We start from the raw sequence: 12138 nt of genomic DNA on the forward strand, positions 1-12138 counted from the left end.
ATGAGGACCTGGCCAAAGTGGGTATTGAGAGAGTGGAGCAGAGGCTGGAGTCCCAGGGCCGGGTGATCCAGAAAGTGGAGGAGGCGGTGGGGGAGCACGAGGAGATAGCCTCGATGTTGGCCGAGGTGGGGTGATGCGGGAGACCCAGAAGAGGCTGAAGGAGAAGGGGGAGGATCTGGAGAGTTGCTCCAGAAGGCAGAATTTGAGGATCGTGGGGATGCCCAAAAACATCGAAGATGCAGAGACCGGCATGTATGTGTCAAAAGGGGGAGGGGGCCCTTGACCGGCCCCTGGAAGTCGACAAGCGCACAGGGCGCTTATGCGGAGTGGGCAAGCTGCAAAGGGCGATGGTGGTGCTGTTGCACCTCTTTCTGGATAAAGAGAAGATTCTTCAGTAGGCTAGGCAGACAAGGGAGCGCACCCGGAAGGGAGCAAGCTGCGGGTGTACCAGGACTTGGGTGTGGAACTGGTGAGGAGGCCGGGTTTAATCGGGTCAAGGCTGCTCTCTTCAAGAAGGGGGAGAAGTTCGGGGTGCAGTACCCGGCCCACCTCTGGGTGACATTCCAAAAGCGTAAATATAATTTTGATATGCCAGAGGAGGCGATGGAGTTTCTGAGAGATGATGGACTGGCAGGAGAAGGAGGACACTAAACTTCAGAGGAGTTTGTGAGGAAGTTTCTTTGGTCCCGGGTTGCTTCTTCCCTTGAAGTGTTCTTTTGGTTTTGATGGTAGGGTAGGGAGCTGTTGGAGCAGAGGACAAAGGCCTGTTCTGCCCGCCCACTGGTCCATGGAGCAACTGGTGGAATTTCTGAATGCTAATTTAGGGCAGGTCCCTACATGGGGAGAATATCACGGGTGATTTCTGTTTTCTTTGGGGGAGCGAGAACTGGGAGGGAGGGGAATTGGGGGGGTTAGGATGTTTGGAGGCTTTGGGCGGGGCCTGCCATGCTAGCTGGGCAGGCTAGTTAACAGGAGTGGGGGATTTTTTTTTTGTAGGGGGGTGGGGTGCTTGATGACGAGGGTGTTGGTTGCTGTGGTGCAGCTGGAGAGGGAGTGAGGACACAAGCCGGGAGATGGCCCAAAAAGGGAGGTGGTCAACATGGATCTGAATGGGCCGGTCAAACGGTCGCATGTGTTCACGCAGCTGAGGATGCTGAAGTGACCTTTTTACAAGAGACGCACGTAAAGATAGGAGATCAGACGAGATTGAGGAAAGGTTGGGTGGGGCAAGTGTTCCACATGGGGCGTGAAGACAAGGGGAGGGGGGGTGGCGGTGTTGGTGAATAAGCACGTGACATTCGAGGTGGGGGGCATTGTGGCCGATCTGGGGAGAGATTCATGATGGTGAGTGAGAAGTTGGAGGGGATGCTGCCAATCCTGGTAATTGTTTATGCCCCAAATTGGGACGATGTAGATTTCATGAGGCGTGTGCTGGGAAGATTCCTGACCTGGAATCGCACTGGTTCATCATTGGGAGAGGGATAGTCGAGGTCGGGGAGGGTGTTGGCAGTGGTGAAGGAGTTCAGGGAACATATGGGGGTAGACCCATAGAGGATGAAGGAATTTTGATATTTTTCCCATGTGCACCCGGTGTACTCCCAGTTCAACGTTTTGGGGGAGGATAAGGCTTAATTGGCAGGGGTGGTTGGCACAAGAGTATTTGGTGATTGTGGTCTCAGATCACACGGCACACGGTGGATTTGTGAATGGATCAGGGGGGGACAGGCCAGAGCCCGCAGTGGAGGCTGGATGTGGGATTGTTGGCAGATGAGGTGTGCAAGTGGGTAAGGACCGCCATCCGGCGGTACGTGGAGCTCAATGACACTGGGGAGGTTATGGCCGCCACTCCGAGGCATTCAAGGCAGTGGTTCGGGGGTAATTTATTTTGATTCTGGCGCATATGGAGAAGGTGGAATGGACAGTGATGGCAAGGCTGGTGGACGTGATTCTGAGGGTAGAAGGGAGGTTTTCGGAGGCCCCGGAGGCAGGGTTGTTGCAGGAAAGGCAGAGGCTCCAGATGGAGTTTGGATTAGTGTCCACGAGGAAGGCAGTGGGGCAGCATAAAATGGGACGGGTGCTGTTGGACCCGGTGGGGGTGAATGGGGTATTTGAGACTTTACAGGAGATTACCGGAGTATGAGTCGGAGCCCCCAGCTGGGAGGGGGAATGCGGCGGATCCTGCACAGGTCGGAGTTTCCCAGGGTGCACGAGGAGTTGCTGCAGGAACTGGGGCCCCCTATCTGGTTGAGGAAGGTGATGGAGAGTATGGGGGCGGAGTAGGCAGGGAAGGCCCTGGGCCTGGATGGGTATCCGTTGGAATTTTATTTGGCGGGAACCTGGGGCCACTGCTGGTGAGGGCATATAACAAGGCTGGGGAGAGGGAGGAATTGTTTCCACTCCGCCTACACTATCGCAGGTTTCCTTCTCCCTAATATTGAAAAAAGACAAGGATCCGGATCAGTGTGGATCGTAACGTCCGATATAGCTATTGAATGTGGACGCCAAGTTGCTGGCGAAGGCATTGGCTTCGCGAATTGAGGACTGCGTCCCGAGGGTGATAGTCGAGGACCAAACAAGGTTTGTGAAAGGGAGATAGTTGTTGGCAAATGTGAGGAGGCGGCTTAATGTGATTATGATGCCTCCGGAGGGGCAAGAGATGGAGGTGGTAGTGGGTATGGATGTGGAGAAGGGTTTCGACCGGGTGGAGTGGGAATATCTGGAAGGTGGTTCTGTTTCGGGCAGGGGTTTGTGGACTGGGTGCGGTTGCTGTACAAGGCGCCAGTCGCAAGTGTGCGGACGAACCGGGTGAGCTCGGGATGTTTTGTGTTGCATTGTGGGATGAGGCTGGGTGCCGCTCTCCCCGTAGTTTTCTGCCTTGGTTATAGAGCCATTGGCAATGGCGCCTAGAGTGTCCAGGGATTGGAAAGGGATTGTGCGGGAGGTGTCGAGCACATGGTTTCGCTATACGTGGCTGACCTGTTGTATACTTTGGACCCACTGGGGATATTATGGGGATTTTGGAGGACTTTGGCTGGTTCTCCGGGTGCAAGTTGAACATGGGAAAGAGCGAGATGTTCCCGATTGAGACCAGATGCAGGAGAGGTTAATGGAGTTGCTGTTTAAGGTAGTGGGGGCAAATTTTAGATACCTGGGCATTCGGTTGACTGGGTTGGGCGAAGCTGTACAAGTTAAATTTGACTCGGTTGGTGGAACAGATGAAAGGGGGACTTCGCTACCGCTGGCAGGACAGGTGCAGACAGTAAAGATGACGGTACTGCCAAGGTTCCTGTTCATATTTCAAAACCTCCCAATCTGTCCTGAAGTCATTCTTTAAAAGGTGAACGCTCTGATCTCTGGGTTTATATGGGCGGGGAAGACCCCACGGGTCAAAAGGGCTTTTTTTTGGGGGGGGGGGGGTGGCTGGCGTTGCCGAACACAATGAACTACTACTGGACAGCGAACATCACTATGGCTAGGAAATGGGTAGTAGGGGAGGAGTTGCATGGGGGCAGATGGAGGTGGCTTCTTGCCGGGGAACGAGCTTAAGGGCATTGTTAACAGCACCTCTGCCATTCTTGCTGGCCAGGCACTCCGTGAGCCCAGTGGTGGTGTCGGCCTTGAGTGTTTGGACAGCATGATTGGAGGATGCCTCTGTGTGGGCATCGATCTGTAAATCATGTGGGGGAGGGAATGCGGGATTTCGCGGTGGGGGGCAGTTCCGGGAATTTGGAGGACCTGGAGGAAGAGTATGAGCTGCCCAGGGGGAATGGTTCCAGGTACTTGCAGATTCGGGATTTTGTGAAGAGAGGTGTCATCCTTTCCCAGGTTACCGTCGATGGGGTTGCAAGACAAGGTGCTGTCGAAGGGGGAAGGTGTCTGAGGTCTACAAGGAGCTAATGGATTGGGAAGGGGCCCCAGTGGGGAAGATGAAGTGGAAGGAGGAGCTGGGTGGGGAGGTGGAAGCCGGAACTTGGGCTGAGGCCCTGCGGAAGGCGAATGCCGCTAAGCTTTATTCAGTTTAAAGTACTTGACAGGGCACATATGACGGTAAAGCGGCTGAGTAGATTTTTTGAGGGGGTAGAGGATAGATGCGGACAGTGCACAGGGAGGCCCGCGAAACACGTCTGCCTGTTTTGGGCATTTCCAAAGCTAAAGGTGTTCTGGCAGGAGTTTGCAGACGTAATGTCAGAGGTGTTGGGGAAAGGTGACCCCCAATTCCAGAGGTAGCGATATTTGGGGTATCGGAAGATCGAGAGTCCAGGGACCGAGAGAGGCCAGCGTTTTTGCCTTTGCCTTCCTGATAGCCTGGAGACGGATCTTACTTGGATGAAGGGACCGAAAGCGGGGGTGTGGGAAAGTGACCTGGCAGAATTCCTGAGGCTGGAGAAGGTCAAGTTCGTCCTGAGGGGGTCGGTTGACAGGTTCGCTCGGAGGTGGAAGCCATTCATTAACTTCTTTAAGGAGGATTGAGGAGTCAACAAAAGGGGGGGGGGGGAAGGGAGTTAAAATGGGGCAGGCAGGATGGGAAGAGTGGGTTAGAGGAGGGGGGTATTTGGTTATTTATAATGTACAATGCTTCTCCTTTGGTTTGGTTTTTATGAAAATACTTTAATAAAATATTTTATTTAAAAAATCATTGAAGTTTAAAAGCCCTGACTGATCATTGTGGGTGCTGAGTGACTGATCACTGGGTGCTGAGTGATTGATCACTGTGGGTGCTGAGTGACTTGGGATCACTGTGGATGCTGAGTGACTGATCACTGTGGGTGCTGAGTGATCATTGTGGGTGCTGAGTGACTGAACACTGGGTGCTGAGTGACAGATCACTGTGGGTGCTGAGTAACTGGGTACACTGGGTGCTGAGTGACTGGGTACACTGTGGGTGCTGAGTGACTGGGTACACTGGGTGCTGAGTGACTGGGTACACTGTGGGTGCTGAGTGTCTGGGATCATTGTGGGTGCTGAGTGTCTGGGATCACGGTGCTGAGTGACTGGGTGCTGAGTGACTGATCACTGTGGGTGCGGAGTGATTGTGGGTGCTGGGTGACTGGGATCACTGTGGGTGCTGGGTGACTAGCTGCTGAGTGAATGTGGGTGCTGAGTGACTGATCACTGTGATGATCCGTTGTGGGCGTGTCGGGGTGTTTCCCGGAAGTGACGTTGCTACCGGCGGTTGGTGTTTGAATCTGGGCGCGATGCGGCCGGCGGCTGGGGGCCCGAATGCGGCTCTGCCCTTGGCCCCGGCGGCTCTGGCTCCGGCCCTGGCCGCCGGCTTTCTCGGAGCTCTGGCCTCCGCCGCCGCCAAACTCTCCCTGGGGGGCGGCGGCATCCTGGGGGCGGTGAACCGGGAGGAGGCCGAGTGGGTAAGAGAGCGGGAGGGAGTGTGGGTAAGGGGGAGAGTATGAGGGAATGGAGGGAGGGGAGTATGAGGGAATGGAGGGAGGGATGCAGTGGAGGGAGTTACAGAGAGGTGGGGAATGGGAGGATTGTAATAGCTGGACTGGACTAGCCTGGGTGGGCCGAGCCAGGCTGGGCTGGGGATCAGTGTGGAGGAAGCTCTTTCCTAGCCAGGCAATGTGTCCCAACACCTCACCCTCTGGGTCCAATCCAACCTGTACACTGGCGACATCTGGTGTCCTTCACAATCTGGAACCTCCACTCTTTATCCTGTCACATTAACTTGTCCACCTATCCAGTCATGGTTGAGCCACAAATTCCTGCGGTTGAGCATTGGGACAACCCATCGCCTTTGACTCCTGTTCTCAAACTCTACCAAAAGAACTGTCAAGTTGGTGTTGTTCCAGAGGGACCCCGGGGGTCTGGGCTCGGTTCGGAGCCGTTGTTAACATGGGTACTCCCCAGGTTGGGTTGTTGCTTTGGACGTAACAAATGATGTTTGTTGCTCCAATGACTCCCTGCTGGAAATACTGAGGTGTGGACATAAAAGTCATGTTCAGACTGGGGTTTGGTTGTCTTGACAAAAGCATAATTCACCATTGCCACGGGATGTGTCCACAATTCGTATCATCCATGCCAAAAACCTGTATTCATTTGCTTAACGGGTTGGGATGCTCACCAATAGTTTTCTGTAAAGCATCCACTGTATCAACTGCACTGTAGGAAGTAGCCATGTTCTCAAAGTGCATTAATTGAAATTATTCAATAGGTTGTCTAGGTCCTGATAACAGTAATACATATGCCTCGCGCTCGGTGGCATGGGGTTTTATTTCTGATTGTTAAATTTAAGGTGTATTGAATGATGAGTCTTGATTTCTGATCAACTTTTGAGATTTTACTGTATTGCAGCTGTACATACTCCTTCGGGTAGGTTGTGGTGGAATGGTATTCCTCCTTAATGCTTTGATGTGGACATTTTTTGCAAAAGCACTGCGATATTCTTCTTCAGCACGAGCATCTGTGACCACCGTTGCTTCCAATTTTCTCTCATCAGTAAGTATAGTTGGCTGCTCCACGACAGCATCTTTTGTGTAAAAGTTGTTTTCCCCCTTTATAGAGTAGTTGCCTAAATCTGGCTGAATACTGTACATACGGCCCCTCCAAGACACTCTAGCAGTAGAGCAGTAGAATAGTGCATTTTCACGGTTAGCAGAGGTGCAAAGTGTTTTTGACTTAATTTTAACATTAGATTTGTGAAGTGTAAAATTGTTTTTTGAGTACAATCAAAAATAGGATTTCACTTCATACAGATGCAACCTGAGCCAAGAATGAAGATATTAGGAAGGGTGACCAAAAACTGGGTCAGAGATAAGTTTTAAGGGAGATTCTCAAAGAGGAGAGATGACCCCAATTAACTGATTTAAATACAGGATTGAGAATTTTGAGATTTCAGGAACCAGTGTAGGTAGGTGAGGACAGGAGTTTTGGCTGGGCAGGGCTTGTTTGGAATAAGGTATGAGTGGCAGAGTTTTAAATAAACTAAAGTTATTGGAGGATGGGAGGGCTGTCAGATATTGGAATAGTCTGGAACTGCTGATATATTCAGAACGGTTGGCAGAAGATTGATTAAGATAGAGGCAGAGTTGCAAGTAAGCTCTTTGTGATGGGAGAGGATATGGGGTAAGAGGTTCAGTGGGGAGGTTGAATATAATATTTAACTGTTGCTCGTTTTAGCCTTAGTTGAATTGCTTTTGTCCTGTCACCTTTGCTCTTGAGTCGCCAGGTATCTTTCTGATACCGCCACGTGGTTCAAGTCCGGGTAATGATCAATAATCCAACACAGTGCTTAGTAAGAGTTAAATCAACGCACATTTATTATATACAGCAATCAATACTTATACATTAATTCTACTTCTAAGCTACTTCCTACAACAAACAGGCCAATACTTAACTTTGGAAATGGTCCACCAGGTCAGGGAAACGAATGGCCTTTTGTATGGGTTCTGAGCCTGCGGGATTCAAAGCTGGTACAGGTCGATAGTCAGGAGTGCCCATCTCGTAGCGAGCGTTGGAGTAAGACTTACTATTTCTCGCGGCTGTTGCAGAGGGTCAGCAGAAGGGTCTCGAAGGGTGCAGAGAGGAGAAGGGTCAATTTGCACTTGGACTCTATTCTTATAGTCCCCAGGAGCTTCCCGCCTTTCGGGGCGGACCCTGTACCTGGTTCCAAGTGATTGGACTTCGTCCCAATCACTTGGTTCGATATTCTCCAATGCTGGAGCGATTCCTTGATCGATGGGCGGTTTTGGGGTGGTCGTTCACCTCTCTTTGTGTAGGCTCCTGCTGGCGCCGAAAAGTCTGGGTTGGCTTTGTGTGTCTAATTTGTTGCACATTGATCCCAGGGATTGCTAATTTATATTCAGATGGCTGGTGTGTTATGTTGATGGCTGCAGGTATCGATTCTGTCTGGCCTCCCCAGAGGCGAATACACAGTTTTACCTGCAGCTGCCTGTTTGAGTCCTGTTGGCTGATTTTCCCATCAGCCTCTTCCGTTTGCCATTTTAAATCGGGGTTTGGCCATTCTAATCGGGAGTTAGCCATTTTAACTGACTACATAACATAGGAACATTTTCTAGAAACATTTAACTGAAGGAGATTTTGGTTTATCCGAGAGTGAATAACGGACGAGTGATCTGAAAGCAGTGGAGAGGTAAAGGGAGATGTTGGGTTGCATTTTACGTACCCTCGCTAGGTGTATTTTCAGCAGACTTAGAGGTGAGGCGGGGGGTGGGGGAGAAGAACCACACAACCTGGTCATTCACCCCCAGAATAACACACAACATTGGCAGCCCGCCAACCATATTGAACTAGATCATTCAGGGCCTATTGGGTTTGTTATTATGCCCATTGGCCCAGATAATATACTGCTCACACCATAAAACATTTGATGTAGACAGTCCAATTAAAAAGAAAAAGTCTTCAAAGTAGAGGGGTATTCTATCTTTGGGCGCTGCCCTATATAGATTGGCGGGGGGGGGGGGGGGGGGGGGGAGGGCGCACTAATATGCAACCCCACCTTCCAGGAATCATTGCTCCTTGTTCCTAGTGTTCAAGTGCATATTAGTGGGCACTGCTGGGAGTTATGAACCTGCTAGCCAGTTGGATTGGTCGGCAGCTCCCAAGGGTGGGGTTTGCATCCTTGCAGTCCCACACTGGCCCTGTTTAGCCCACCTGCTGTGATTTATGGTGTGGCTTCTAGGAGTGAGTTGGGCCCATGTCTTCAGATGATATTGCCAAAAGGCAGCACGTGGGTGAGGAAAAGGAGGGACCAAGGACAAATCTTTGGGGATCTCTGGAGATGCTATGGTTGTGTTTGGAGATGTAAGAGTATCACCAAGCGAAGGGAGTCCTGCATTCAACAACGGTGAAGAAAACAAGGTCAACTGTCAAATATTGAAGAACGGTCGAGGAAATATTGTGCATCACATTCAAAAGGCAGCATTTGTGTCTTTGGTTAGTATCATTTCAGTGCTGAGGATTCATTGCCACAATTCAAATAGGTATCAAGAAAGATCGGTGCAGAATTGGAAGGGGACAAAGTGTTTACAAACTTTGGACAGGAAAGATAAGTTGGAGATATGACAGTTGTTTGCACGGAACGGGAGGTGGCGAGGATTTTTGTTGAATGGTGATGGCAGGGGACAATACCTGAGGAGATAGAGTTACGATGTCAGACAGTATCATGGTAACAAAAATAATTTGGGTGGTCTACAGTTTGGTGGAAATGGGGTTGAGGGACGAGTAGCGGGGTCCTTCCTACACTTGGAAGATGTATGTTTCGAACCAGAAATATGACCCCGCGACAATGAAGGAACTGCAACAAACTTCCAAGTCAGCATGGTTGGAGTCATACCTGACACAAAGGAAGATGTTTGTGGTTGTTGGAGGTCCATCGTCTCAGTTCCAGGATATCACTGCAGGGTATGTCACAGGTCTTTGGCTGCTTTGCCATTGACCTTCCATCCAAAGGTCCAAAATGGGAATGCTCACTGATGAGTGCACAATGTTTAGCACTGTTCATGACGCCTCAGTCTATGTCCAAGACTTGGACGATATCCAGTCTTGGGCTGATAAGTGGCAAGTAACATCCGTGCCACAAAAGTGCCAGGCAATGACCATCTCAAGCAAGAGATAATCTAACCAGCATCCCTTGGTATTCAATGGCATTACCATTGCTGAATCTCCCACTATCAACGTCCTGGGGATTACCATTGACCAGAAGCTGAACTGGACTAGCCATATAAATACTGTGGCTACACGAGCAGGTAGAGGCTAGGAAACCTGTGATAAGTAACTCACTACCTGGCCCCCCAAAGCCTGTCCACCATCTACAAGGCACAAGTCAGGTGTGTAATGGAATTTTCTCCACTTGCCTGGGTGAGTGCAGCTCCAACAACACTGATAAAGCTAGGGTCACTGTGGAATTTGCACATTCTCCCTGTGTCTCCGTGGGTCTCACCTTCCCCCCCCCCTCTTCCCCCAATAGCAGCAGGGACACGGGAACGTCACCTCCTGAAAGTTCCCCTCCAAGTCACTCGCCATTGAAATTCCTTCACTGTCGCTGGGTCACAATCCTGGAACTCCCTCATACTGTGGGTGTTATCTCCACCACATGGACTGCAGCAATTAGGGATGAGCAATAAATGCACGTCTAGCCAGCAACGCCCACATCCTGTAAATGAATAATACATTTGATAAATGGAAATATTGTCACGTTACGAAATCATTCATTTAATCGGATTTGCAGAGGTCCATATTTTTCCGTTTAATGGTAAAGCTGTTTAATTTCTGGAAGCCATTGCTGGCTCCTACTCAAAACCAGATTGTTTTTCCAATAAAAAAAAGCACTGATGAATATTTTACAATGACCTACCTGAGAAAACAAGTCTCTTTATATTTTCCACTGTGGTTTCTTTGTTTCAGGCTTTTCTTGGAAAATTTCTCTTTGCAGAAGTTCATGAGCTGTTATGGTGGATTGGGATCACAATGACTTTATGCGGGTTGCTGCTGCTCCATACTGTCAAAGAAATGAGGGACCAAAGTGATGCTTACAAAAAAGAGGAATAAATTATTTGGGGATCCAGAAATCCCTGCTAATGTTGAGGTAACCAGAAATAAATGAACTGGAACTGTTGAGAGAATGGTGAACGTCTCCTAGTTTTCTCCGTTTACAGATACGGACACTTCACATCGTATGCTAAAACAAAGCCATTTTGGGGTAATCGGAGAAGGTAAGGTTCTAATGAGACCCGCAGGACTGTCCCATTTTCCAATCACCTGGAAGAGCTTCCTGAAGAACGTCAATCAAAATTCCCACCATCAAGGCTGCTCTTTCCACTGTCCTACTGGACTATTCAATTCCTGGGTAAATTCTGCAGAATGTTTTGATCCTCGAAAGTTAGTGAAACTCTGGGACTATATCCATGTCTCACGTCATACTCGCTGGTGATGTCTCCAGATAATATTTTCCTAGCTACAGCAGGGAAGGACCACTGTGTCCCAGAGTATGTAGTTATTCCTCCTGCTCACTATGCATATCAGACTAACTGTTTATTGAGTTCTTTTCTGAAGCAACTTAAGATTTAAGTTCTCTGATGTTTGAAACCACTCCTGTCTTCTGAAGGACAAAAGCAAAATCTGAAAGAGGTTTGCTGGTCGCGAAACCCTGAACAATCAGCAATTCAAAAAAACTTTGAATAATATAAAGACAACATTAAATTAAGGCCTGTGCAAGTCGAGATTTACACCTAGGTCTTGTCCGCTTCCATGCTGTAGCATTGACAGTGTTGGAACTCCTACAGAACATAGTCAATGATGTTTGAGCAGTTTCTCTGGGAGTTTTGCCAGTCATACAGTAGGATAATGAAGGCATTCCAACATATGGAGTTGGTTAAATGTAAATCATAACCAAATTTCAGGCTTCTAGTTCGATATAGCTAGAGAAATCTAATTTTGATTATATATCTGTAACTTGAAGTGAGTTTGTTTCCGTACGCACAAACTAAATTCAATCCATGTTTGAGGTTTGCTGTAAAAGATTGTTTGGGGAAAACAAAAGTCTAATGAATAAAATCTAAGGAAAACTTCAAGAGCGAAAAAGAAAAATACATTCACCACCTCCGCAGGTCCTCGTTGTGTGGTAGCTGACCTGTGGACCTGCCTGCTTAGTGATGCCGTTAATGCTCACTTGTTCACCACCATAGCAAGATGAAAGCGTCTGTTAATCCTGTATTCAGAAATCCGTTTCTTTCTATTTTGTTTTACAAATATAGGGCTTTGTTTAATAAATTGTTGCCCCAGAAAACACATCTTATTGCCACGTTTTGTACATCACAGTTTAGCAGTGCTTGAGCAATGTAATGCATTCCTCTCCACAGTGATAAGAGGCTTTAAGGTATTAATGTATGGAATAACAACAACGCTGAAATGCGACAGTATAAAAACTTGACCAAATAAATTTCATGCACAACATTTTAACAATTTTTAAAAAAGTTTTGAATTCTCAAAAGTTCACCATTTTCAACTGAAATCATAATCATCCTCACTCGCTTCTCCATCATCGAGCAAAATGTTATGAACTGGAACAGTAAGTTTTAATGTGGTGATGCATGATTTAATTGAACACTGTTCATTAACTTAATTTGACTACAATGGAATCTGTTCCACGCAGAGATTTGAGATGAT

General features: G+C 48.6%; 1 protein-coding gene across 1 annotated transcript; it reads left to right on the top strand.

Annotated features, from left to right (window-relative positions):
* The first annotated feature begins 5157 nt into the window (after positions 1 to 5157).
* Positions 5158 to 11758, top strand: tmem42a (transmembrane protein 42a). Its single transcript, XM_072510070.1, has 3 exons — positions 5158 to 5363; positions 6307 to 6450; positions 10378 to 11758. Exons 1-3 carry the CDS (start codon positions 5196 to 5198, stop codon positions 10519 to 10521), a joined length of 456 nt encoding a protein of 151 aa, XP_072366171.1. The 5' UTR covers positions 5158 to 5195; the 3' UTR covers positions 10522 to 11758.
* The last annotated feature ends 380 nt before the right edge of the window (positions 11759 to 12138 follow it).

The sequence above is a fragment of the Scyliorhinus torazame genome, chromosome 6, assembly GCF_047496885.1.
Source record: "Scyliorhinus torazame isolate Kashiwa2021f chromosome 6, sScyTor2.1, whole genome shotgun sequence".
NCBI lineage: Eukaryota > Metazoa > Chordata > Chondrichthyes > Carcharhiniformes > Scyliorhinidae > Scyliorhinus > Scyliorhinus torazame.

What these genes read in the sequence shown, in the direction of transcription:
- tmem42a (XM_072510070.1), top strand. Translation starts at nt 5,196, where the DNA reads ATGCGGCCGGCGGCTGGGGGCCCGAATGCGGCTCTGCCCTTGGCCCCG. An exon ending in ACCGGGAGGAGGCCGAGTGG is followed by an intron (nt 5,364 to 6,306) that starts GTAAGAGAGCGG and finishes ACTGTATTGCAG; the next exon opens with CTGTACATACTCCTTCGGGT. An exon ending in CTTCCAATTTTCTCTCATCA is followed by an intron (nt 6,451 to 10,377) that starts GTAAGTATAGTT and finishes TCTTTGTTTCAG; the next exon opens with GCTTTTCTTGGAAAATTTCT.